At 46.8% G+C, this 27,695-nt stretch overlaps 1 protein-coding gene across 1 annotated transcript in view; it reads left to right on the top strand.

Annotated features, from left to right (window-relative positions):
* LARGE1 (LARGE xylosyl- and glucuronyltransferase 1) overlaps positions 1–27,695 on the top strand; it is a 512,482-nt gene that overhangs the window by 236,928 nt on the left and 247,859 nt on the right. The window contains exons 3-4 of the mRNA XM_030322309.1: positions 6,951–7,252; positions 24,291–24,373. Coding sequence (XP_030178169.1) covers positions 6,951–7,252; positions 24,291–24,373 — 385 coding nt within the window. The remainder of the gene's footprint in view (positions 1–6,950; positions 7,253–24,290; positions 24,374–27,695) is intronic.

Genomic DNA, 27,695 nt, shown 5'->3' with positions numbered 1-27,695 from the left:
CAATTTCAGAATGTATTGAGGGTGTGAAATTTTTATGTTAATTAAAGAGGAGGACATTGTGTTTAAAAAAAATTACAAAATGCTTACTTAATGAACACAGCTTTATGTGGAAGGTGAGAAATTGGAGAATTCGTTCGGCATGAAGTGACCTGTGGGTCAAGAGAAGGGAGCCTAGAACCAGGGAAGCTGGAAGGTCTGGGAGCAGGTGGGGGGTGGTGGTGGGTAGCTGCTTTGGAAAGGGAGGCATTGACAGGATCAAAACAGCCCCAAGCTTGAATGAACTAGAACACCAGGCAACCTAGCTTCTAGGAATTCAGGAAGGTCCTGCGTTATACAATAGGAGCTGTCCTAAGAATACAGTTGAGACTGGGGCCGGGAAACAGGGGCCCAGTGTCAGAGCATTAATGGAATTGAGTGTGGCAGTGCTGAGACCTCCTTTGCACCTGAGCCATTTCTGAAATTTGCCTTCAGGAGCCAACGGGCACACTTGCAAGTGGGGGGTTATGGTGCCTTAGAAGATTGGGGGAAATGCCTAAATCAGGGTTTCTCAACCTTGACTGTACAGGAGGACCCCATGAGAGTGGCTGCTTCTAAAAATGCTAACTGGATCCCCACCTCTGAGCTAATTCATTGGAGAGGGGGCGTAAGGACATTGGGATTCCGTAGAAGTTACCCAGGGGATTGTAACGGCAGCCAGGATTGAGAACCACTGGACAAAGGGACCAGGAAATGAAGCAGAGGCAACCCAAAAGTTAGACTGGACTTGTCTGGAGAGAGGACGAGCAGGAGACATTCTGGTTTGGAACATAAAAGGGCCATTGATCTGGAGCCAGTGAATCTGGGTTCAAGACTCTCCCTCTGCCATTTGCTGCTGGGATGACCTTGAACAAGTTAACTCGCGTGTCTTATTTCTTGTTTCCCTCCTGCCCCCCTTTCATAGTCAAGCTGGGAAAGTGAGAATGCCTGCTTCATTACAGTGTTGCTAAATCAAATGAGATGGTGCACACGGCTTCCACGCATGGGCTTGTGCTCACTAGGAATGGTGACCAAGTGTTTGTTGAAAACGATAGAGGACCTTAAAGTAGATGGAATTGCTTCTGTGCACTGTCACAATGCAGGATGCGGTACCAATAGGGTTGAAGAACGTTATCCCTGGCATCTGTGAGTGAAGCTGGCAGAAATAGGGAGAGATTGGAGGCCAATGTTCTTAGGACAGGGGCTCACAAACTATGGCCCATGGGCCAAATCTGGCCCACTACTTGTTTTTGTAAATAAAGTTTTATTGGTACACAGCCATGCCCATGTGTTACACATTTCTGTGGCTGCTTTTGTGCTGAACTGGCAGAGCTGAGTACTTGCATCAGAGGCTGTATTGCCTGCAGTGTAAAATGTATTTATTTTCTGGGTGTTTACAGAAAAAGTTTGACCCCTGGTTTAGAATAAGATTAAAAGAATTGGTTTGGGATGGAATGCTTGAAATATAGTGATAGAAGCAAGTACTTTAAACACGGGGAAGGAAGAATCTTCAGGCCCTGGTGACAGATTGTACGTAGGGGGATTTTGCTGCATAAAGGTTAAGGATGCAGTGTCTTTGTCGTGGGTAGAATGATACAGAATGACAGGCTTCCTGAAATCTGGGCATGAGTGTAGAATTTTGGTGTCCTTGACTAGAGAGATCTAGGTCTGTCCCCACTGGAAGGGGCTGGTGGAGTCCCCTACATGGGTGGCCTAAGGGCTGGGAGGCCACCCAGGTCCTGACCCTGCCTCTGTTAAGATCCCCTCCCCACCCGCAGTTCTGGTGGTGGATATCACACACAATGCTAAACACTAGCACTCTGGAGAGATCCAGAGCGATTCAGTGCACACAAATTGATTCAGATCGTCACTTAGAACGTTTTGGATGGAAAGTCCCTAATCTCTGTCACCACACTGCACAGAGGTTGATTTTCAATTTACCTTTTTTGTTCTCAATCTTAGATGTTTTGCTTCTTAATTCAGAGCATTCATCTCAAGTGGATTCAGAAATTCAAATCTGATCATAAATTCACGTTTGTTGAGAATTTGGGAGGGAGGAGGAAGATGTTGTCAACTAAGCTTTTGAATAATGTCTGTTCTGACATTTTAAACTCTCAAGTGGGCTGAACCGCGGATCAACACATATAGGCATTATGTGACAGAGATGTACCATGTGTACAAATAGACTGTGTATATCTAAATAATAGGACCTGGAAGGGAAGGTAATAGAGAAGCAAAAGTAAAGAAACTCAGAATGAGGGATCTTCTCTTGCTTCCAGGTTTTGTGCGGTAGGGTAGGAGGAAAGAGGAAATTCGTGTGTCTCCTCTGATTAGGCCTGATGCTAAGTAATATACATACACACATACACCCCCCCCCCCCCATTTTATAGATGGGGACACTGAGTCACAGAGAAGTTAAGTCCTTCGCCTAAGGCTGTTATTTATTAGTAAGTGGAACTGTAACTCAAATTCAGTTCTTTCTTATAAGCATCTGGGATTCAGAGTAACTCTACCTGATTTCCTTTTCTTGGCTATTTCTCCCTCTCCTTAAGCACTTAATATTATCATGAGGCCACGTTTTTCTTTTTTGTATATGATGAGGCCACTTTTTAAGTAACTGGTAGTTTAAGATTTGCTAGATCAATTTTTTATGCCTTTTTTTCTAGATGCCATTCCTTCCCTCTATCCCTTCCTCAAACGTTTGTCAAGTACAGGCAGTGTGCCAGGCCCTGAGGATAGAGAGACCAGGTTTTGGGCTGTGCCACTCAGTGTGGCACACTGTTCTTGCCAGTTCTGTTCTTGGTCCCTGTTCTTGGCCCTGCATTAGGGTTCTCCAGAGAAATAGATTACTAGGGTTTGCATGCATATGTGTGTGTAAAGAGATTTATTATAATTGCCTTTTGCGGTTATGGATTTGGTCAAGTCCCAGGATCTGCAGGGTGATTGGCAAGCTAGAGACCCAGGAAAACTGACGATGTAATACCATTCAAAACGCTAGTAGCCTTCAGACCTAGGAAGAGCCAGTGTTTCCGTTCATAACCAAAGGCGGGAGGGAAAAAACAAAACAAACAAAAAACCCCACAATTTTCCCAGTTTGAAGGCTGTCAGGTAGGAGGAAGTTTCTTACAGAGGAGAGGGTGAGCCCTTTTGTTCTTTTGAGGCCTTCAACTGATTGGATGAGGCCCACCCACATTAGGGAGGGCAACCTGCTTTACTCAGTGTGCTGATTCAAAGGGTTAAGCTCCTCCAGAAACACTCAGAATAATGTTTGACCAAATATCTGGGCACCCTGTGGTCCAGTCAAGTGACACACAAAATGAAACATCACAGTGCCCAAAGTGTTCTACAACAAGGAAGTATGAAAATTATATAAGAAACTTCTAGAGAAATTGGACTTTGTGGCAGCCCAAGCATGTGATCAGTAGACTTGATGAAGAGGGTATAGGCCAATTTGTCAAATTCATGTGATGTATTGCACGTGGGTCAAGCTATGTACTGGGTACATGTGTTAGGGCCAGATTTTTATCCAGGATTGGTTGGGAGGAAAATTGGTTCTTTTCCACTGATGGTCTGAGAAGTACTGGTGTGGGCACAGCTGTCGACATAGGCCATAAAATCCCACGTGATGGGCCTTGTAGTGACAAGCTGTACCCAGAGCTAGGGGGGCACTCCCGGGAGAGAACAGAACCCATAAGATGTCCCCATCATTGGTGTTTGCAAAGCACCTCTGAAAAGGTGAACTTTCGCTGTCCTAACCCTTCCCCCTCCCCACCCAGAGGGCTAGGACAAGCCAAAACAAAGAGGTCAGGAACCAGAGAGATGAGTAGCCCAGGAACAAAAGCAAGAATCAGGATGAATGAAATTAGAATGAGCCGTGAACTTGGCAGAGCAACAGGTCCCTTTGGTATCAAGCGGCATTGGGATCCATCCGCCAGGGAAGAGACACAGGGTCCCTGTGCACACGAGGCAGGGAAAGTCAGCTGAGAAGGCCCTGAGGCACATCTCCAGTATGCTCCCTTCCAGAAGCTGAACCTGGCCAAGGAAGAGGAAGGGCAGCTCAGGACAGCCTACCTTTAGAACAAACCAGAACTCTGCTCTTGATTGAGCACTTCCTATATGCCAGGTGTAGGGCACAGCATACATGTTGCCTTTCCCAACATTGGTTCCCCTCCTTAAGGCCTGGCATTTATCATTTCGTGTGTCTTCATGGTTGAGAAATCCATAGAGCTTTATTTTTTATTTCATTTTTCAAGTTTATGTAGTTAGAGTGCAAGCAGGGGAGGGGCAGAGAGAGAGAGAAAGAGAGAATCCCAAGCAGGCTCCATACTGTCAGCGCAGAGCCCTATATGGGGCTTGAACTCATGACCTGTGATACCATGACCTAAGCCAAAACAAAGAGTCAGACACTTAACCTACTGAGCCACTCAGGCACCCTGAGAAATCTATAGAGTGAAGAAAACACCTGCAGGCCTTGGAGAGCTAAGTTTGGTTAAAACCATTTGGGGTCCAGGGGCGCCTGGGTGGCTCAGTCAGTTAAGCATCTGACTGCGGCTTAGGTCATGATCTCCCAGTTCATGAGTCTGAGCCCCATGTTGGGATCTGTGCTGACAGCTCAGAGTCTGGAGCCTGTTTAAGATTCTGTTGTCTTCCTCTCTGTCTGCCCCTCCCCTATTCTTGCTCTCTCTCTCTCTCTCTCTCTCTCTCTCTCAAAAAATAAACATAAAAAAAAAAAACACCATTTGGGGTCTAAAGAATATTGATAGCATTTCCCCCTTGCTACCCTTGGAATTGTAATTGCTTGGGGATTACATAATTATGACTTTATTTATAAGCACATAAAGAGTTATAGGCATGCAAAATGTGGGGCTTTTGGGAGGGGAGCCAGAGGAAGTGATGAGGTCCCCCTGGGAGCCTACCCACTCCTCCACTTTGCTTCTGGATGAACTTGGACCTCACTGAGGCTGAAGGGAAGAAGGTTCAGAGATGCCACAGATCAGAATAAGCCAAGGTTTGTTGGCCCTTTTCTCCCATACACTACTCAGAGAACAGCCCCGAGTTCAGAAAATGTACAGCCTTTAACACGCTAATTTATGTCATCAACTCAGCTTACTTATAATACCACTCACTCTCATTGGAAACTACTGGAACTGTTTGCCCAATGAGAAACAAAGCGCCCAGAGCTTTGTATTTCCATACCTTACTTAAGCCTCCCATTGCGCCTGTGAGGTTAGCGTTTCTGTTCCCATTTCAGAGACTGGAAAACTGAAGCTCAGAGCATTTAAGTAATCCCTCCAAAGAACAAATTTCTCATTTTCCTGTGTTGTGAATTTTCCGGAGCTTCTGGGTGCCTTCCTAAATGTTCCGGTGTTTTGTTTTGTTTCCATAAGAAAGAAGACCGCTCAAGCCCCAGAACTCTTAACTCCCAGCACGAAAGCAGGGGCGTGGCCCCATACAGTCAAGGAAACTTTATTTCTGCTCAGGCTTCACCCCAACAGGAAGGCTTAAGTGTTTAGAGTCTGACACCTGTTTTTGTCCGAATAACCTAAGACATTATCAGCACGGAACTACCCAGCACTGCACGGATGCATAGCGGGGCCCTGATGCTCATCTCTCCCCACCCCTGCTCGAAGGGTCGATGCCAGTTGAGCAAACACAATTGCCGTCAGTGGCCTATTCGTTTTTATTCTCAGTGGAACTAATTTGGTTTTACCAAACAGGGAAACAGGTTTCAAAAGCCTGGGTTAGAGCTTGTAATTGGCCAGCTTGGGGACAATACAACCCTAAGCCACCTGTGATTCTGTGTACCCACACATTCAGCCTCGGCTTTTGATCTGTGGTCCTGGGCAGTGGGATGCAGCGAGTCCTATATGCCACATTGATAGGAGGGGGCCAGGAGCTCAGGTGTTTAACCCCGAGGTGATTAAGAGGGAGAGAAATGAGTCATGTTTGTGAAGGCCCAGAGACACATCAAAAAGCCCTGGGCAGAGGCCGACTCAGTTCAGCAGCACAGGTGAACCCCGCAGGGTGTAATTCATTGCGTTCTTTGATCCTCAAGTTTTGTGGGTCGCAGAGACTCTCTGGGATGGTTTGGAAGCTCAGTGGGGTCTGAGCAGGAAGAAGAAAAACTTGAAGTATGGAAAATGAGAAGCTTCTTTTTTGGCGGGTGGCTAAGAGAGGGTAATTTTCTAGAGATGTTATTTTTGCTTAGTAGTCCCTAAGGCAGCCGTGTTGTAGCTGGATACTGGGATGTCTGCAGCATAGGAACAGGGAGGACAGACAGCTTTGAGTGTGTCGTGTTCCTGGGGCACCTGTGTACAAGATGTGGTATGCTAAGTACCTTTGGGAGATGGGGATGTTGCATTAATAAAATGTTTTAAAAATCCATAGCTCTCTATAGGGCCTCTTATGAAACTGTATTTAAGTGGAGAGTGTATAGGATGAGACATAAGAGAGACCTGGGGACGAATTCTGACACTCCTGGGAGGTGATACTTCAGAAACAGGGTTTTGAAGGATGAATAGGAGTTCACATAGGAAGACCAAAATAAACTTCTGTCGTTATTAATATTTGTTCTTTTTGCTCTCTTCCACTTTCTCCTTTTCCTCTTTCCCTTCCTCCTGCTATTTCTTCATATTCATGTGTGTTTTATCCAGAAGAAAAACGTCTACCAGGAAATGTGCCAAGGTGGGAAAAGACGACAGGGTATTTAGTTAGGAAAAATTATGATTGCCTTCTCTAAATAGCATGTTACTTTTTATCACCTCCTAAGTCATTCTGTTCTCAACTCTGTCCCCAGGTCAGTCTGGACGCATCTCTTGGTCACTCACTTTGGATCCATCTTCCCTCGTGAGCGGAACAGATGCGTGGGGTGCGGGTCGGGGCTCGCGGTGTGCTTCGTCGCGGTTAACCGTCCCCCGGTCTTTCCGCCTCCCCAGATGGGAAGCCGGTGTCCCTGTCTCCGCTGGAGTCGCAGCCGCACAGCCCCCGGTACGCGGCCGCCGGCCAGCGGGAGCGCGAGAGCCTGGAGGTGCGCGTGCGCGAGGTGGAGGAGGAGAACCGCGCGCTGCGCCGGCAGCTCAGCCTGGCGCAGGGCCGCGCCCCAGCCCATCGCCGCGGCAACCACAACAAGACCTACTCCATGGAGGAGGGGACCGGGGACAGCGAGAACCTCCGCGCGGGCATCGTGGCGGGCAACAGCTCGGAGTGCGGGCAGCAGCCGGTCGTGGAGAAGTGTGAGGTAAAGAGCACCCCGGGGGCGGTGGTCCAGAGGCCAGCGGCCCTCACCCCTCGCAGACGCCACCGGGAAGCACCGCCAGGTGCCCGCGAAGGGCTGGCATTTTTGACTCGGGCCTACGTGGGAACCTTGCACGGTCGCCACCGTTGCCGTGTGGCCTGGCCAGTCGATTAGCCTCTCTGAGCCTCAGCCTTGCCATCTGAAAAGTGGGTACGAGAAGGCCTCCAGCACAGAGAGCTTACGAGGAGCAAAGGGATGGAAACCACCGCTTCCTTCTTTGCAGTTCCTTTTGACCCACTCAGGGTCTTTACGCCTAGTTGTCTTCCTGGGGACACCTGTTAATTTAGACTACAGTGCGAGTGGTGGACCTGGAGTTGTGGCCTTGCTGGGCAACAGTTCCCTTGGCCACCTCCTTCCTCACTTAACGATCAGTTTCTGGAGAACCAGAGACCTGTTGCTTCTCTAAGGCAGCGTCTTGAACTTTTACAACTGAATATCCTGCCCCCCACTTTTAGAGTACGCTTTCTGTGTTAGTAACTCTTTGGACATTTGGAGAACTTACCCGCCCCTTCTCCCTACCGCCCTCACCCCTCTTGTTTGTGCTTGTGTGTGCACTGAACGCAATGGCATGCACGTTCATTTCCTGCTTCTCCCGGTTCCCAAGGACAGGAATTAGAGCACCCCTGTTAAGAGCAAGGCCTTTTGTGACCCAGACAAGCCCGAGTTCAAATCCCAGCTCTGATGGTTTCTGCCGTAGGTGCCGGAGCAAGTTACCTGACCTCTCTGAACTTCAGATGCCTCACCAATAAATTTGAGAAAATAATTCCTGCTTCGTGGGGGATTTATGAGAAGTAAAAGGGATGGGCCATATAAAGCCACAGACGGAGCCTGGTTCGTAATATGTGTTCAATTGTGGTTAACTTTTGTTAATTTTGGTTAGATATATTACCTGCTGTCGCTTTATTCCATTTCCTGGCCACATTCTCAGAATACTAGACTTCAACCCCCCTGAAAACACTTGGCAAACAGCAACATGTTGTTCATGTGAGGGGAGTCCTTGGTTCTGTTGCTCATACTGCAGTCAGGGAATGTAGGGCTTGTTGAGCAACATAGACTCAGGTCTGGGGAAGGTCAGTGGTGAAGGAGGAGAGCCCTTGGGCTGGGAGGATTTGTCATGGTCTCTCCAGCCTGGATGAGGGGTGGAGAGGTGGACACAGGTAGATGGAGGCTGTCCAGTGAGAAATGTACATGAGAGTATGAAGAATAGGAAGCAAGGCGAGAAAGAATGCAGGACATGGGGGGCTGGTCAGGAAGCACAGACAGCCTGGGCCAGGACATGATCGAACTGTATTTTCATTCATTCTTCCATTCTTTCGTCCAGTAGTTACTGAGCCTCCGTTATGTATCCCATGCTGTTCCCTGTGCTGGGAAATAGCAATGAACCAAACTCCTCTTGTCTCATGTTGAGGTGGGGCGTGGAGGAAGAAATGTTCAAGAAACAGCGAGTTGGGAACATCAGGACTTGTTAAATGCTGTGTGTTTATTCAGTCCTGCCTGCATGCCTGGTCCCATCCACATAACCTTCCACTGCCATCGCCAGTGGCCCGTGGTACTGAGTATCTCTCTTTTACATCTTCGAAAATGGGGACTCGGTAGTGTTATCAACTTCCCCCACTTTAGGCTGGTCTGGGAGGGCAAGTTTTGAGAACTTGTATTCTTGCCTGGGAGAAGGCTTGCTTGCTCTCTTGCATGTTGTCTGCTCTCAGGTTATGGCCCAGGTAGGAGGGAGGAAGTGTATTTATGCTGTTATGACTCAGACCCACTCAGCTGCCCGAGCATCAAGGAGGTAAAAAGTGGAGAGGGGAAAGGAAAAGAAAAAAGGAGGACACATGTAGAGCAGAGGGAGAAAATGGGGGGCTTTCTCTTCCTACCACGGTCTGTCTGGCCAGCAGCTCCCTTCCCCCCGTTCAGTTTTCAGAGATACACCTCCTATTTCTAACGAGGGCTCTGCCTGGAGTGCCTTGCAAAATCGTGTAGGCAAAACAGCTACTGAGGCAGGTGGTACATTGACCTACATCCTGACCCCATCGCAGCTTCATAGCCATGTGGCAACAAGCAGGTTGTATCATTTTCTGTGTCTCAGTTTCCTCGTTTGTAAATTACCGGTAAAAAGATAAAAATCAAGCTCCTGCCTCGTGCTATGTCAGGGGTGACGATATATACTAGAACTAGAGGCAAGCTCTAAAATGTTGTTATTGGCATTAGATTTCACTTTTAAGTGTCAAAACATCCCAGCTAACCATGGCTTTGAGTCTTCTCTTGAAGTTTAAGAAGGCTGGAGACCTTTTGAGTGGGGATGTCTGTTTTAGGGATACAGGCTTCCTTTATGTTTCGCTCAGCTTGCTTGACTGGCATTCCCAAGGGGGTCTCATTGTCCATAATGACGGTCCCAGCACTGGTCATATCTGTGCATGCCATCCAGCAGGCAGGAAGGAAGCAGCGATAAGGCAGGGCATGTCACCTTCCTTTAATAACACGTGTTAGACATTTCACCATCTGTTCCCCTTGGATCACGTTGTGGAAAAACATTACTGCAGGGCTGTCGGCAGCTGCCATCTAGCTGCAAGGGAGCCTGGAAAAGTTGGGTTTTTATCCAAGGAAACCATGTTCTCTGCTAACATTTTGGAGCTCTGGCACTCGAGAGAACAGATGTTAGGGTTACAGTGAACACTCCCTATCACATGGGTTGTGCCCAGACTCAGTTGTGACTAGAATTGGGTACCCAAAATGCATCTTCTTGGGACCCACCCTCAACCTATTACTTGAGGATCTCTGAGTGTAGGCTGCAAGAACATGGGCATTAAAAAACTCTGTGCAGGTGATTCGAGATAGTGGGGCATGTTTGGAAGCCACTGCTTGAAGGCACAACATAAACAATGGGGTTCTCTATATCCCTTTGCTCTTTGAAAGATAAAGTAGCACCATAGGAATTAAGATCTTGGGATTGTTGATTCTTATCATAACTTCTCTTTTAAAAGTCTTTTGACTTGCACCTGGGAATTAAGATTTCTTCATTTTTCTTTGCTTTCCCTGTGTGTCTTGATAATGTTACTTCTTAGGTCCTTAAGGTTGGTTTTGGTAGAATTATGTGTGATGAAACCCTGGTCCTGTTCAGAGTTTCCGGAGATGAATTTGGAAGTCTTCATCTTGCTGGCTTCTTGTCTCAGCGTGGTCTCCTGGGTCCACATTTACCATGAGATGCTGACTTCATACCCATTACAGTATAAACGCTTTCTCTGTCTCCATCACTCGGTGTCTTTAAAGATTTCAGTGAAGAAGCCATAGAAGCAAGCAAGAAATGTCAGTTAGTGGCGAGTGGCGTCAAAGGAGAAGTCTCCCTTCGTCACGACACTTTGCGATTACAAGCGCCAAAGCTGGTCCTGACACCCTGTCAGAGCACAGCGCCTCATAACCGAGGATGTTGTCATCCTCTCTTGTTGCACTGGAACTTCTCTGGGGTATGACAAGTATTTCTGAAAAGTCTTCTGTAATGATGCCAGGCTGTCAGCCGAGATATCTGGTGATGGAAACAACGGGCCTTCGCCAGTCCCTGTGCCCTCTTACCGTTCCTAATTATGTGGCCTTCAAATAGCTGTCCATTTTATTCTTGCCTTTCTCTGTTGTCAGGGCAATGCTGTTTCAGCAAGGCACTGGTTTCTGTGTGCCATGGATCTTGGAGCAGAATAATCCTCTTTGATTTCCACTCGGGCCAGCGTGTGAATGGCTCTGTGTATTTTTCTTGCATTTCTGGTTCTGGTGTATTCTGAGAGTCCGCTCTGGTGCAGCTGAGAAGTCACTGACCTCGGAATCCAAATTCCTGACCAGGAATCTTTGCTTTGTCAGTCACTAGTCATGTGAGCTTGGGTGATTCAGTTACCCTCTTGTAGTCTATTTCATCATTACAAAATGAAAGTTATAATATGTTCTTCCCAGTGCAGTTGTAAGGCCGAAACGAGATAGCGGCTGGGAAACTAATTCTGCAAGAGTGTCACATATACTTACTCTAGGTGGTCCACTTTCCTAATGCTGCCTAACACACACCTAAAATGTAATGGCTTAAAACAATAGTGATCATTTTATTAGCTCTCTGGTTTTTTGGGGTCAAGGATTTGGAAAGGGCTTGGGTGAACAGTTCTGGTTTGGGGGTCCCTCATGTAGTTGCCATTAGTTCGTGGCTGGAGCTGAGCAGCGAGGGCTGGAGCAGTGGGCTCTGACCCAGCATCCTTCTTTCCTGTTGTAGACTCAAGGCCTCTCTGTGTCTGCCCCTATGGCTGGTTTGGGCTTCCTTACAACATGGCAGCCCCAGGGCAGTCGGCTGCCTCCGTAGCAGCTGAAGACTAAGTACAAGTACTCCAGTGACCAAGATGCAACAGAAGCACTTTTTATGACTTGGCCTCAGAAGTCACACAGTATCACTTCTGCTGATAGTGTAGTCTGTTAGTTGAAACAGTTCACCCAGTTTCGTGGGTAAAAGGATACACATTTCTCATCTCTCAGTGGGAGGAATGTCAAGCATTTGTGGATATACTGTAATATGGCAACAATTAATATTGTTATTATGGGAGATCAAGTGAATCGTACTCTCTGATGTGAGACCACCATTAGGGAAGTATGTCTCTCCTTCTGCACTGTGCTTTGAGCTTCATCTCTTAGTATTAATGTAATAGTAATAAAAGTTAACATTTACTCAGCCTTTAAAGTAGATCAGACACTATGCTAAAATTTACATAAAATATCTCATTCGGTCCACACAGCAGCATACTTTGTTTTACCCATTAGAAGGCTGCTAAGAAAGGTTCAATAATTACTTCAAAGTCATACTGCCTGGAAGTGGCAGAGGTCAAATTTAAACCTAAGCAGTTTGCTTCTAGAACCTGTGCTTGGAACCATTGCATTCCTGCTCTGTGAATTAGAGCGCCCGGGACCCACACTTACAGCCCCAGTCTGGCAGGTGCCCCACCTTGAAGGCTTCAGGGTGACCAGGCATGATGGAGGTCATCTTTCCCTTGGGGGCTACGGTAGCCCTGTGAGGGATACTCATTTCTCAGTAGGTTGAGGCAAGGGTATGTCTGTTCTTATAAAAGAAGTTCTGTTTTAAATTGCCTTCCAGATTGTGACTGCATTTGTTAACTTAGTAGAGGTGTACTGTTTTACGTTAGGCATTATGTTTATAAAACTTGACATCTTGCAGCTTCATTTTCTGGGCCCCTAACTAACTATACGGTATTTCGATCTATTGTTTTTACTTTGAGGATTTTATGGAATAACTCAGCAGTGGAGGGCTTGCCTGCCATCCTCCCATATGCATGTTGCTCTTGGAAGATGCTGTTGCAACATTTGGATTCAGATTTCGTTAGCTTCATAGGCGGTCTTTGGGGCTCCTTCAAGGATGTAAATCTGCTAAAATATCTTCCCTAAATGTCAGGCCTTGGAATTAGGGAATGGGTACAACTGGAAGAAACTTAGTAGGATTTTCTTACGTGTTGATTTTCAGGGAACCCTAGCTCCTACAGTGGTAACTTAGGTTCCCTCCTGTCCCCGAATCTGGTAATTACTGTTTCACACCAACTTATCCCCCAAACCCAATGGCTTCAAGTAACAAGCATCTATTTGTCGTACAGTTTATGAAAGTCAGGAATCTGGGGGCAGCTTAGTCGGACATTGTGTCTGTAGTTTTCTCGTGGGGTTGCAGTTAAGATGTCTGTGGGGGCTGTGACTATCTGTCAGCTTGATGGGGACCTGCTTCAGAGACGGCACAGAGGCATGGCTGGGACCTCAGTCCCTTAGGGTTGCTTGAGCGTTTTCACATTGTAGCAGCTGGCTTCCCCCCCAAATAAGTGCAGAACGAGGCAGAAACCACAGTCTTTTTTTTATGATCTAGCATTGGATATCATATACTGTTACTTCTGCCCAGTGCTATTGGTCATACAGACCGACCCTGATACAGCATAGGAGAGACTATTCAAGGGTTACACAAGCTGGCAGGGATCTTTGGAGACAGTCTTGGAGGTGGCCACCTCACCGTGACAATGGCAAGGGGCCCTGTCTCCTGCAATCTCTTGTCTGTGCTTACCCTGGAGCAGTCCTGCCTTGATCTCTTTTCTATCTCTTACTATATTTTATTTCTAAAATGTACCATTAAGAACAACAAGTAAAGGTACAACCCTCTCGTGTTAAAGATGATGAAGCTGAAGTTGAGCAAAATAAAGGATCTGTCCTAATTTTACACAGTTGCCACCAAGGCCGAAATAACGAATGATTCCAGTGGTTCATTTCCATGTTCCTGTGTCTTCTGCCCTCTTGTATGGGAGGAAGGTGAAGGAAGCACCAACATTTGACACAGCAGAGGGAATTGGGCAGCTCTGAAACCCGTCTTTTCAATAGTGGGGGAAAGACTATCCCAATCCTTACTTGAAGGAGAGTTGGTGATAAGGGCAGAAGGAAAGAAACTGATGTCTGACCTTCAAGAATATTTAAGGCTCAATACCGTGAAGGTGGTGGACCCTTCAGCATACTATAAACTCTTACATTAATAGTAACACTACTGATTTCTGATACATCTCTCCTACTTACAGGATGCCAGGCTCCTGTAAGATGATGAATCATCTCAGTTAATCTGTCCAGATTTCTGTGAGTTGAGAAATTTTTACCCCTTCTTTATAGATGGAGAAACTGAGGTTCCATTAGGTGCTAGTGTATCTTGAAAGATGGGGAGGAGTTTGTTAAGTGAGGTGAAGGACTAGGGCATATTAAATCGAGGGCACATTACGGAAGCAAAGAAACCCAGCAAGCCATCCAGCTTGACCGGGGCACGAACACCACGAAAAGAAGTGGGCAGGGCTTTTCGTGAGGTTGATGCTAACCATGTCTGCTTTCACTTTGTGAGCAAGTGTTCACTATGTGTGTGAGCTCCTGGACTCTTAATCATCCTAAATTTATAGCTGTGGAAGCTTGGGCTTGGTGAGGCTACATGGCTAAAAAGTGCAGGTCTACATTATAAATCTTTTTTGTTTTTAATTGTGGTACAGCAAAGCCACTTAACATGAAATTTACTCTCTTAAAAAAGAGATGTGTGTTTCAGTAGTGATAAGTATATTCACACGGTTGTTCAACAGATCTCTAGAACTTTTTCATCTTGCACAATAAACTATATCTGTTAAACAGCAACTCTCCCATTTTTCCCTCCCCCTCCCCCCGGACCCTGACAACCACCATTCTGCTTCCTGTAAATGTGTCTACTTTAAATACTTCATATAAATGGGGCCAGACAGTACTTGTCTTTTTTTCTTTTAATGTTTTATTACTTATTTTTGAGAGGAGAGAGTGTGAGCAGGGGAGGGGCAGAGAGAGAGGGAGGCACGGAATCCGAAGTGGCTCCAGGCTCCAAGCTGTCGGCACCAGAGCCCAATGCGGGGCTCAAACTCACGAACCGTGACATCATGACCTGAGCCGAAGTCAAACGCTTAACCGACTGAGCCACCCAGGCGCCCCCAGCCATCTGTCTTTAACAAGTCTTCCAGGGAATCCTGATGAGAACCTTGAGTTAGAAGGCGGCCAGGGTAAGGACCCTTCTTCCAGTAGCCAAATTTGGTTCTGGCTCCAAGGTATTATGAGTTTGTAGTATTCTCTTTGGACAGAGTGTTTCTTGCCACAGGCTTTCTTTGACCAGCTAAGGGCCAGAGCCCAGGTGAGCTTTTCTAGAAAGCTTCAGGAAAATGTGGCTAACTTTGAAGGTCAGACTTTTTTTTTTAAAAAAATTTTTTTTTTTTTTTCAACGTTTATTTATTTTTGGGACAGAGAGAGACAGAGCATGAACGGGGGAGGGGCAGAGAGAGAGGGAGACACAGAATCGGAAACAGGCTCCAGGCTCTGAGCCATCAGCCCAGAGCCTGACGCGGGGCTCGAACTCACGGACCGCGAGATCGTGACCTGGCTGAAGTCGGACGCTTAACCGACTGCGCCACCCAGGCGCCCCGAAGGTCAGACTTTTTTTAAATTTTATTTTTATTTTAAGATGTTTATTTATTTTTGACAGAGAGAGAGAGAGAGGGAGAGAGAGAGACAGAGCATGAGCAGGGAAGGGGCAGAGAGAGAGGGAGACACGAAATTGGAAGCAGGCTCCAGGCTCCGAGCTGTCGGCACAGGGCCTGACGTGGGGCTTGAACTCACAGACCGCGAGATGATGACCTGAGCTGAAGTCGGACATTTAACCAGCTGAGCCACCCAGGTGCCCTGATGCGCATCTTTTTCAAAAAAATAATTTTACTTCTTGTTTGTTTTTAAATATCTTGGAGTAACTAATATCCATATTAATTAATATCCATATTAATCCATATCCATATTAATTAAGCAATTGATATCTAACATCAGCATATATAGCTCTACTCTACCTTTAATTTTTTTAATGTTAATTTATTATTTAAAAAATTATTTTGGGGCGCCTGGGTGGCGCAGTCGGTTAAGCGTCCGACTTCAGCCAGGTCACGATCTCGCGGTCCGTGAGTTCGAGCCCCGCGTCGGGCTCTGGGCTGATGGCTCAGAGCCTGGAGCCTGTTTCCGATTCTGTGTCTCCCTCTCTCTCTGACCCTTCCCCGTTCATGCTCTGTCTCTCTCTGTCCCAAAAATAAATAAACGTTGGAAAAAAAAAAATTTTTTTAAAAAAAAATAAAAAATTATTTTGAGTTTATGTATTTATTTTGAGAGAAAGAGAGAGAGCACAAGTGGGGTAGGGGCTGAGAGAGAGGGAGAGAGAATCCCAAGCGGGCTCCGCACTGTCAGTGCAGAGCCCAACATGGGGCTCGAACTTGCAAGCTGTGAGATGATGACTGAGATCAAGAGTTGGATGCTTAACTGAATGAGGCACCCCATTAATTTATTTATTTTTAATGTTTCTTTATTTTTGAGAGAGAGAGAGAGGCAGAGAGAGAGGGAGACACAGAATCTGAAGCAGGCTCCAGGCTCCGAGCTGTCAGCACAGGCACCGACACGGGGCTCAAACTCACGAACCGCGAGATCATGACCTGAGCCGAAGTCGGATGTTCAACCAACTGAGCCACCCAGGTGCCCCAGTACTTGTCTTTGAGACTAGCTCGTTTCACTTACCATGACGTCCTCAAAGTTCAGTTATAGTATGAGACAGGATCCCCTTCCTTTTTAAGGCTGAATAATATTTCACTGAATGTATAGCCCACATTTTGTTCATCCGTTCATCTGACACTGGACACTCGGGTTTGCTCCCACCTCTGGGTATTGTAAATAATGCTGCAGTGAACGTGGGTGTGCAAATATCTCTTTGAGACCCTGCTTTCAGTTCTTTCGGCTATATACCTAGAGGTGGGATTGCTGGATCATATGGTAATTCTATGTTTAATTATTCCAGAGAACACCATATTCTTTTCCACAGCAGCTGTACCATTTTATCCTCCCAGCAATGGGTGCACGAGGGTCTAGTTTCTCCACATCCTTGCCACAGATTGTAAATCTTTATGTATCTGATAGTCTGCTTCCTCTGCTGGGGAAGTTGACTGCAAAGTGATCACCAAGGACTTTGCAAGAATACATTGTGTGGCCGTTTCTCCCCCCGCCCCCACCTCTGCCTCCCTGTGCTGTAGCACCTCTGGCTTAGTGCAGTGGTAAGACACACCTGAGACGGAGTTTCATGTGCGGTCTATGAAGGTGTGCCCTTGGGACCGGTGCCTGAAGGCTCTGTGGGGTTTGTTAGAGGTAGCTGCCCCAGCAAACACAATTCTCTGCAGGGAAGGTAGTTCCTGGCAATACATACCTCATTGAAGGGGCATTTGGGCAGCATATCATGGCGTGTCCACCATGCTTAGGTGATTGCAGTAGCTTCCTGACCTTTTTGCTTCCAGCTTGCTCCTTCTGCCGCCCTCCCCGTGCACCTGCACACAGACATGCTCTGTTCTCAACGGGCAGCTTGAGTGATTCTTTAAAATAGAAGTAGGATTGCTTCACATTCTGCGTCTCCCTCTCTCTCTACCCCTTCCCTGCTCATGCTCTGTCTCTCTCCGTCTCAAAAATAAGTAAACATTAAAAAAAACAAAAATAAAAATAAAATAAACAAGTAAAAATAAAATAGAAGTATGATCATGCCATTTCTCAGCTCTGAACCCTCAAGTGGCTTCTCTTTTCACACACAGGAAAAGCCAAGTTCTTCCAAATGGCTGTGAACTCTAGAAGGTCTTCCTCACCTCCTGGCTTTCTTCTTGTGGACTGGTTGCCATGCAGCCTGGCTCCCTCTTTTGCTCCAGGCTATTTCCCCAGCACCTACAGTTGAGTCTGGCACATAGTAGGTGCTCAAGTCTACATTTGCAGAATGGTTGTAGGTTTGGCGAATGTGGGTGGGCTTTTGGCTCAGGCAGGTCAACCTTAGGTAGGGGTGTAACACACACCATGCATGGCAGGTTCGTTTGGGGCTGTATTCAGACAGTGCACCTGCTCCAAATCCTGGTTAGACTTCTGTTGACTCACCCTAAAAATCAGTCTGCCCCTTTAATATGTCTTCCACACAACATTTGGATTTCTGATCGGGTGAGGGTACTCTGTTCTTTGTAACACAGGAAAATCCTAAAGTGGACCAGAAATATGCAGGATGGAGAACGCCTGGTGGTTCATTCGTTTGTTGTGTGTTTATTAGGCTTGGCTATGGAGAAGGTGCTCGAAGTCCCCAGTGCAGGGGTGGCCCTTCCTGTCCTCATCCTTGGCCCTGTAGCCCCCGTGGTTCCACCTGCCCTTCCTTGCTGAGCCCCTGACAGCTTGGGTCCCATTACAGTCAGGAGATGTCTACTTTTATTTTTAAATGATTTTTAATTTTTTGAATGTTGACATACCTTAGGAGGTGTTCTACCTTTATTTTCTACAGGATGCAGATAATTTTGTCTTTTGAGTCCATGGGTTTTTGTATTTAGAGAAAACAGAGTTCGATCACTGGCTTCCCAGAAGAGTAGGGATGTCCTGGAGGTTTGTAAGATGATTTTAGATGGCTCGTTAGCAATACATTGCTTTCATTTTAATAGTCACATATGTCACAGGGTGGTATGGGTTTCACAGCAGGACTGTGAATTCAACCCCTCGGTTTGCCACTGACTGGCTGAGCCTGAGACACTTAGCCACCCTGTGTCGCTCACTCGTCATCTTGAAATTTGGAAAACGCTGGATGTTAGGAAGACTGCAGAAATCCCCCCGATCCATGCTTTCACTTTCCACGGTTACAGTTAGCCGTGGTCAGGCTGTGGTCTGGAAGCAGATGGTCCTCCTCCTGATGATTCGTCAAGTCAGTGGTAGCCTAATGCTGCGTCAGAATGCGCACGTCATTCACTCATTTCATCTCTGCATGTAGCAATTTTATCTTCTTCCTTCATCACAGGAAGAGTGAGTACAGGACAATATGAGACTTAGGCTACATTTATATAACTTATTATAGTATGTTGCTATAATTATTTTGTGATTAGTTACTGTTGTTAATCTCTTACTGTGCCTGATTGATAACTTCCACTTTATGGTGGGTATGTATCTGTAGGAAAATACATAGTATATTATAGGGTTCAGTACTATCCAGTTTCAGGCGTCCACTGGGGGTGTCTTGGAAAGTATCCCCTGTGCACTATTGTATATAGAAATTCTACACTGCTCTTAGACAGGATTCACCAAGGATCAGAGAGGTTACGTTACTTGCACAAGGTCACTCAGCTGGCCAGAGGCTGAGCTGTAGCCACCACCCAGCTCTCCCGAGGGGGTTAAAGCACAAAGATGCTGAACAGCTTTTCTTTATGCTGTTGAGGCATTTGGTGAACAGCATTACTTCACGAGGTGCACCTTCTTGCCCTCACTTGTCTGCGTACAACAAGCCAGTGGGGCGCCCGTTTTTATGTCCATTTTACAGACAAGCCAGTGAGGCTCAGGGACATTGAATGAATGCTCCTCAGTCACAAAACAGTAGCTTAGCCTTGATGTCGCAGCTCAGACCAGATCTCCCCATGAACCTTCTTCCACCTCTGTTTCTAGCTGTGTGCTTCTCCCCAGCTGCCTGTCCTCCTGGAGTCCTGCCTCCCTGCCCCTTGCTCCCCCACCACACAATCAGAACGTGGGCTCAGCCTGACTCCTCACAGCACATTGTTGAAATGGGGTTCCGCCCTCTCTCCCATCACACAGTCTCTCTCGCAGTGTTGCTGTGGGGAAGCACAGCTGGGCACAGTATTAATTACTTCTGCTGGGGCCGTACCTTGCCTGCCGTCCCTTAATTTTTTCCTACGTTTCTTTCGGGATAGCGGGAACTTTTTCCCTGGTCCATATTTGAGAAGACAACCCTGTGGAGATTTTTCTTGTGTGTGTTGGGGTTGGGGGAGGGGAGGCCAGAACACAGAGAATGTTCTTTTTCAGGTTCTCTTGAAGGCTAACACACAGAGTTACAAATCCCAGGTGGCCCTGAATGTCAGAAGTGACAGTTGCTCTGGTCCAATCACTGGAAGGCCCTCTCCTCCCTGAAGCCCGCGGGTACCCTTTTGGCCTAGATAGTGCAGGTTGCTCTAGGCTGCGAGGACTCTGATCTCGTCAACATAGGATCCTTCCCAGTGTTTGATGGGGTTGTCTGGTGAGCTGTCTTTCTCCCTCTTCTCTTCATCCCGGGAGACTGCTTCACCTTTCCATCCAGCTCAACATAGTGCCTGGCATATCAGGGACGCCAGGAATGCCCATGTCATGCCTGAATCCTTCTTATAAGTCCTAAAAGTCGATGTCACTCACTCGAACCTAGTTCAGCTACATCATGTCTTCAGGGGCAGCTTGTGGATGTGCTGAGTGCCAGATTCAGGACTAAAGGGAGTGAGCACGAAGCTTTGTGGGCTTCCTCAGAAAGAACTTTTCGTCCATGTGTCTGAGAACTTTGTCAAGCTACTTAAAGTTTATACATACAGCTTCTACATTCTCAAGTTTGTTACATTGGTGCTCTCCTGCCTTTTTTTTTTTTTTTTTTTTTTTTCAGCTTAGGGATGGACAGTTTATCTATGAATGCTTCAGAGTCCTCTGTGCTTCCCTTCCAGCCACCGGAACCAATGTGAGGCTAGGAAGGGTCACTGGAATTGGTCAGGCCCTGGCAGGAAATCAGTGGCACTCTTGAAGGAGGCAGGAAGGGTTTAAGGCAGTGCAGACATGCAAACCAGTGAGGGTGGTGAAGCCACTAGAACCCCTGGGCCCGAGGGATAGGAGACAGGTGGCCTAATGGAGCCCAGCAGAATCAGAACTCAGGGGGAGGGTTTCTGACAGGTGCAGGGGATCTGATCTCTTCTGCCTGCCCTCAGGCCTCCCAGTGACCAAACTCCACCAGAAACCAGAGGCAGTGGGAGCCCAGTTATTCAGTCTGTAAATGTCAGGCACTTAGGCACAGAGCAAATTGAAAGAGGGTAAGAGTGAGTTTGGAGGCACAAATTAAGATCATCACCCCAGCCCAGTCTGAGCTTTGTGACCAGTAAAGGTAAGTATGACATCTATATAAAATGTAAGCAAGTCTTGATGACTGGCCTGTGGTCACCCAATCTGATATTTTAGATGCTTCACTTTGATGGGATGAATGTCCAAGTAGTTTGGCCATTGGCCATCTTTTTTTTTTTTTTTTTTTTTTTTTTAGTTTAGTTTATTTATCGAGAGAGAGAGAGCACGCACAGGAGGGACAGAGAGAGAGAGAATCCTAAGCAGGCTTTGCACTGCCAGTGCTGAGCCCGATGTGAGGCTCAAACTCATGAACTGTGAGATCCTGACCTGAGCTGAAACCAAGAGTCAGATGCTTAACCGGCCGAGCCACCCAAGTGGCCCTGGCTATTGGCCATCTTTAAGTCACCACAAAGAGACACTTGAAACCTGGGCTTTGTAGCCTCAAAACCAAGTTATCATGGTGAGACCATATTTGTGGCTCTGCTCTTTCAAGGGACATTCATCCCTGTCCCCCTACTCTCTCTGCTCTGAAGCCTAACCGCTGACCCATTCTTGGCATTCACTCCTACACCTACAAAAGCTGGGACCACCCAGAACTCTTCCAAGAGCATGTTCACAGTGCTCCAATTTTCTGCCTTTCTTGGTAGCAGGGCCTTGCTGCTACGGCTCCAGATGATGAATTTATTCATGGTGGCAGGTGTATTGGATGAAACTAAAGAGATTGGAAAATTATGTAAAATGTTTGAGAATGTGCACGCTCGTGCTTTCATTTAATGGGCCCATTTTAAAAAGCCCCTGAACCCTGAAGCCAAGACAAAGTTTGATATCTCAGAGGCCGCGTGTTTAAATATTTGCAATTGCAAAGAGCTTGATTCAGCGTGCTTTTATCCATTCTTGTCCCCTTCCTGGTTATGTCTCCTGCGTGCAGGCATTTTCCTATTCATTTCCTTCGTGATTTAAACGGTGATGGTTGCATCCGCATAACAGTCTTTCATCCCAAGTCTTTTGGAGATATTATCCAGAGATAAGTGATGGTGTCTTCTCTTCATTTTACAGGTGGAGAAATTAAACTATGCATAAATTAGACTGAGTCAAGGTCGGGTTGGTAGCTTGTGGGTCTGAGTTTCCCTGTACCCTCTCTTTTTCTTTCTAAAAGCAGGGTTTCCTCACAACAGCCCTGTGACCTTTTGGACAGGGTAATGCCATGTTGGGGGGCTGCCCTGAGCCTTGTAGGGGGGTCAAGCAGCATCCCTGGCCTCTGCCCACTCAATGCCAGTAGGCCTGCACACACCAGGAATGACAGCCAAAAATGACTCCAGACACTGTCAGATGTTCTGGGTAAGGCAGAGGGGGATGAATTTTGCCTCCTGTGGAGAACCATTGCCTTCCAGCAGAGTAATTTAAGATCCTGGACACCAGAGATTGTGAGTTCATTGGTCTGAGGTGGGGCTGGGGCACAGGGTGTATTTTATAAACCTTTCAAGTGTTTCTGATGTACTATCATGGTTAAGAATGTCTGCTCCAGAATTCGAATCCCATCTAAGCCTGAGTAAACTTCCCCTGGTGATGTTGCGGGGGGTGGGGGTCTGGGGGGGTGGGGAGTGTGGTAAAGTAGGCCTGGGAACCAGAGGTCATTATCCTGAAAGCCTGTAGGGGAGCAACCAGGATATCAGAACTGCTTTTTTATTTTTATTATTGTTTTTTAACTTTGTACTTTGAAGTAATTATAGACTTCTAGGAAGCTGCAAAGGTAGTACGTAGGGTCAACAGAACTGTGTTTTGAACTGGCTGATGAGAATAATGGGGAGTCCAGAAGCCATGCCATGGGGAGAGGGCACCTCTGGAGGCCCCTCTCTCTCTTTTTTTTTTTTTTTCTTTTTAATTTTTTTTTTTTGAGAGCAATTTATTGCTCTTCTTTTTTTTTTAATTTTTTTTTTTTTAACGTTTATTTATTTTTGAGACAGAGAGACAGAGCATGAACGGGGGAGGGTCAGAGAGAGAGAGGGAGACACAGAATCGGAAACAGGCTCCAGGCTCTGAGCTGTCAGCACAGAGCCTGACGCGGGGCTTGAACTCACGAACCACGAGATCATGACCTGAGCCGAAGTCAGATGCTTAACCGACTGAGCCACCCAGGCGCCCCATGGAGGCCCCTCTCTTTTTTTTTTTTTTTTTTTTTTTTTCAACGTTTATTTATTTTTGGGACAGAGAGAGACAGAGCATGAACGGGGTAGGGGCAGAGAGAGAGGGAGACACAGAATCGGAAACAGGCTCCAGGCTCTGAGCCATCAGCCCAGAGCCTGACGCGGGGCTCGAACTCACGCACCACGAGATCGTGACCTGGCTGAAGTCGGACGCTTAACCGACTGCGCCACCCAGGCGCCCCTGGAGGCCCCTCTCTTAATTAAGTATTGGGTGCTAGAGGGAACGTGCTCGTTCTGCAATACTCCCAGGACAGAGCAAGCCTGGGGTGGCTGTTAGGAGGCCGGTTTCAGTACAAGGTGGACTGTGCTTTGGCGAAAGGTACAACGTTGAGAGGCGTGACCCCTCTATTCTTTGAACTGTTGTGAGAGGCTGGATGGCTTTCTGTAGGGGCTGCCCTAGAACAGGGTTTCCCAGTCTTTGTCAAGTTGCTACAGCACACAGGGTAGTCGTGCCTGAGGGGCCAGCCCTGCCTGGTAAGCCTTAAGACCTCGCTTCAGGACATGAGTGACTTTGTCCCCTGTAAGTCACTGACAGCACACCAGGGTGCCAAGGGGACCCCATTTGGGAAGCCCAGCTCCAGAGAACATCATCGCTATGATCGGAAGGCTGTGTGCCAAGCGCCATATTTATTCCACTCTTGGTATTGTTCCCTTATGTGCTCCATGACCTCCTGCAGGACATGTGTCATGGCCCTGTGTGACTGTGAGATGCCACACCTTTCCCAGGGTCACCCTGGGCTAAAGGAGGAAGCCAGGATTCCTTTCCGGAGCCCGAGCTCTTAACTGCTCAGATGAGATGCCCCATAAAGTCCCCTTCACTTCTCCTGTCTTGAGTTCTTGGAACGATGTCCCAGCTGGCGCCCTTATAGGTGTTCATTGGTGTCTTTGCCTGGTCAGGCTCCCCTAACCTGAGTCATCTTGCGAGAACATTTCCCAGCTCTGAGCCATCACTTCTCAGTCTGAGATCCCTGATTGTCACTGCTTCCTTTCAGGGTGTATTTCTTTCTTCTCTCATGTGACCAGTTGTCGTTGTCCCCCAGCTTGGGGGCAGGGGACGCACTGTTTGCCTATGTGAGCCGATTGCCCTTTCTCTCATCCCCAAAATGTAATTGAAAAGAGCCTTAATGGTTTCCAAATGATGATAGCTCCATAAACCGATTAAAAAGGCCTTAAAACTCTCTCAAGTTATTTTCCACAGCTGCAGACTATGCCCTTTGTTTTCTAATGATCCCAACAAGAAATGAGGGTGGTTTTTATTTTTCATGTGGTCTGGAACACCAGGAAGGCCCTCTTCCATCTGTTTAACTGCTCGCCCGGTTTTCTTTGCTTCCCAGACAATCCACGTTGCTATTGTCTGTGCCGGATATAACGCCAGCCGCGATGTCGTCACCTTGGTCAAGTCTGTCCTGTTTCACAGGTAAGCGCGGCCACTGTTCTCTGCGGTCTTGTGCGTGGGGCCGGGGCGCGTGGCTCGTGCGTGTGATCCATCCGTGTCACTGCCTGCCTGCACACTTCCTCTGGAGAGAGTCAAAGAAGGGCAGCATTTCTCATCAATCACTGAAGCTGCTGTGAAAATATGCTTTTTGTCTGAAACCCTGGGGAGATTATTGTGTTAATAATGTTTAACGGGAGCAGTTAGGTGCTGTCCCACAACGTTTAGGATTATAGCTCTTAGACCTAAAGGGACCTTCAAGGACACTTCAGATTTGAGGCTTCCATTTCTTCATTGGCTTCCTCTCCCGACAGTCACCAGACCTCTCTGTTTACACATCCCTGTTGACAGGTTGTGTTATGGACTGAATTGTGTCCCCCTAAAACTTATCTGCTGGAGCCCTAGCCCCTACTCCCTCAGAACGTGAGCTGTATTTGGAGATTGGCCTTGAAAGAGGTAATTCAGTTAAATTGAGGCAATATGAATGGACCCTAATCCAGTATGACTGGTGTCCTACTAAGAGGAGATTGGGAGACAGACTTATGCAGAGGGAAGACCCTGTGAGGACACACGGAGAAGACCCCCCCCCCCATGTACAAACTCAGGAGAGGGGCCTCAGGAGAAACCAGCCTTGCCAGCACCTTGATCTTGGACTTCCAGCTTCCAGAACCATAGAAAATAAGTTTCTTTTGTTTAGGCACTCCCAGTCTGTGGTATTTTGTTATGGCAGCCCTAGTTAGCTCATAGAGGTTGCTTGCTGTATTCCAGTTGTAGCATGTCCTATATCTGGGCATTTCTAACAATTGGAAAGTCCTGCCTTATATTAAACTGAAATTTTCCAACCCGTAGATAATGTGTGTGGGTCCTCGTGGATCCCCGTGGAACTAGCCACATAAAGGCCAGGTTTCTCCTCCACCTGGAAGTGATTCTGCTTCTCCTAAGTCCTCTCTTATCCAACTTAAACTCCTGCCATTTGGTTCTACTTTTTTACAGGACTTTTCTTGTGTGTGTGTTTTTTTTTTTCACTATTTTGATTGATTGATAGATTGATAGACCTATTCAAGGTGTATCCAGAATTGAGTTTGTAGTTCTAGCCAGTATCCTTGGCTGTGTTCTAACATTCTTACCAAGGGTTTAAATAAAGCTTATTCATGGCTGTGGCCAAGATGCAGAAGGTTCTGGGCAGTATGAATAATCACGAGAAGCTCTTAGATCTCAACTGAACAGAGATCAATGTCACGTTAATGCCCGACTCTAGCTGTCAGTGCTGAGGTCTGCATAATCTCCCTCCTGCACTTGGCCTCCCAGTCCCCAAAGATCCAGCCTCTCCAATGCCAGGTGATACTTTAAAAAGGCAAATCTGATTTCTTCAAACCTTTTCTTGGCTCCTCCTTGTGGACGGGAGAGAATTAAACCTCTTCACCGTGGTCTATCTAGACCATCAGGACCTGATGTGATTCTCTCTCCTCCCCTTGCTGATACTTCACTCTCCAGAAACATTGACCTGCTTGAATTCCCACCCTCTCCCTGCCTGTTGTCTATTTGTCCATTTCTCACCTCCTCCAGCCTCTTCCTCCTCCCAGCCTGGCAAACTTCTTATCCTTCTTTTTCTTTTTTTAAAAAAAAAATTTTTAACATTTACTTAATTTTGAGAGAGAGACAGAGAGAGAGAGAGAGATCAGGGGAGGAGCAGAGAGAGAGAGAGACACAGAATCCGAAGAAGGCTCCAGGCTCTGAGCTGTTGGCACAGAGCTCAATGCGGGGCCCGAACTCATGAACCATGAGATCGTGACCTGAGCTGAAGTCAGCCGCTTAACCAACCTAGCCACCCAGGTGCCCCTCCTTATCCTTCTAACAAGAGGCCCACCTGTACCTGTTAGTCTGGGCTGGGGCTCCCCTTTTCCCAGCCCACAATACCCTGTGCATCTTTCTGTTACTGGACTTAGTACATTGTATTTTATTTCTGTATTCATGTTGTCTTTTGTAGTCGAATATGGGACTTCTGGGGACAGCAACCATGCCTTATATTTCTGTATTCTCAGTATCTTAGCAAAGGACTTCACATGTATTAGGTGCTCCATGAATGTTTACTTGTTTAACAAGTGAATCTGGGGAACTTCATTAATAAATAACCTGAAGATAAATTTATTCAACCAGTTAACTAATAGATCTAGCTCAGACCTGGTTCAGCTACACATTCATGCCACTCTACAGCTGAGTGATTTTCAGCAGGTCATTTTAACCCTTTAGACTTTCATGCTTAGGTTACTTACCTCTTGCTGTGAATCAGTTCACCCCGATATTTATTAGATTGAAGACAAAATTTATTGGCTCAACTGTTTAAACTGAACTCACCTGGGCGGGTCTTTTGGTTGGTGCCCTGATGTGCCTGTAGTCAGGTAGCAGGCCCACAAAAATGTCAGATTCCCTGATCTGCACCCAGGAGCAGGAGATTCCCTGCCTTCCTCCCTGCTCAGTCCCTGCCCTGGAGTGGGGAAGGGGGAGCACTGAGTAACCAACAAGTAGAGAATGCGGTCGGCTGATGGGAGGGGCTCTCCGTTCCCTCCTCTTACCTCTGCCAGGTTGGTATTGGGATTTCAGTTGCTCCTCTCAGGAGGAAATGGGAATACCAAATAAAGATACCAATAAAGCCCCAAGTGGGGCTCCACCTCATGTCTTCTGACTTAAAATGAGATACCGTTTCTACACCACCGTCACTCCTGTGCGTTGTTTGAGACTCCTTGTGGTACGTCAGCCTTCATCTGCTCGAAACCGGGCATTTTGTCCCATAAGCACTGAATTAGATGAGTGGTTCTCAGCCTTTTTGTGTTTGTTTCTTGTCACCAGTAAAAAACTTGGGTCCCTCCCTGATTGGGGGGAAAAGCCCCCCTGTTAAGAGAAGAGTATTCGCATGATTACAGACAGTCAAATGTGCTGCCTCTCAATTATGGCTCATGTTAAAGCCATAAAAATGTTTTGTGTTGCTGGGTGTAAATATTATCGCTGTTGCTTCGCTACAAATCAAATAATTCCAGTAGTTGCCGAACAGCTTTGCTACAAATCAAATGATTCCAGTAGTTGCCGAAACCCTAAGGAATCCCATTGAGTGTAAACTTTTACTCCTACAGTAACTGCGCAGCACAAAGATGTTACATTTAAAAATAGCAATAGATTTATAATTGGCTGCCAATGGCATGCCGTGCTTTGGTGGCGGCCTGGGGATTTGAGAAGAAAGCAAATTCTTAGTATGCGTTAGGAAAATTCTACACCCCACGTCAGTGAGGACTTGATCTTCACCCAGATGACC

Source organism: Lynx canadensis, chromosome B4, assembly GCF_007474595.2.
Source record: "Lynx canadensis isolate LIC74 chromosome B4, mLynCan4.pri.v2, whole genome shotgun sequence".
NCBI classification, from domain to species: domain Eukaryota; kingdom Metazoa; phylum Chordata; class Mammalia; order Carnivora; family Felidae; genus Lynx; species Lynx canadensis.
The sequence above is the reverse complement of the archived record's forward strand: the minus strand, read 5'-3'. Positions and strand labels throughout refer to the sequence as shown.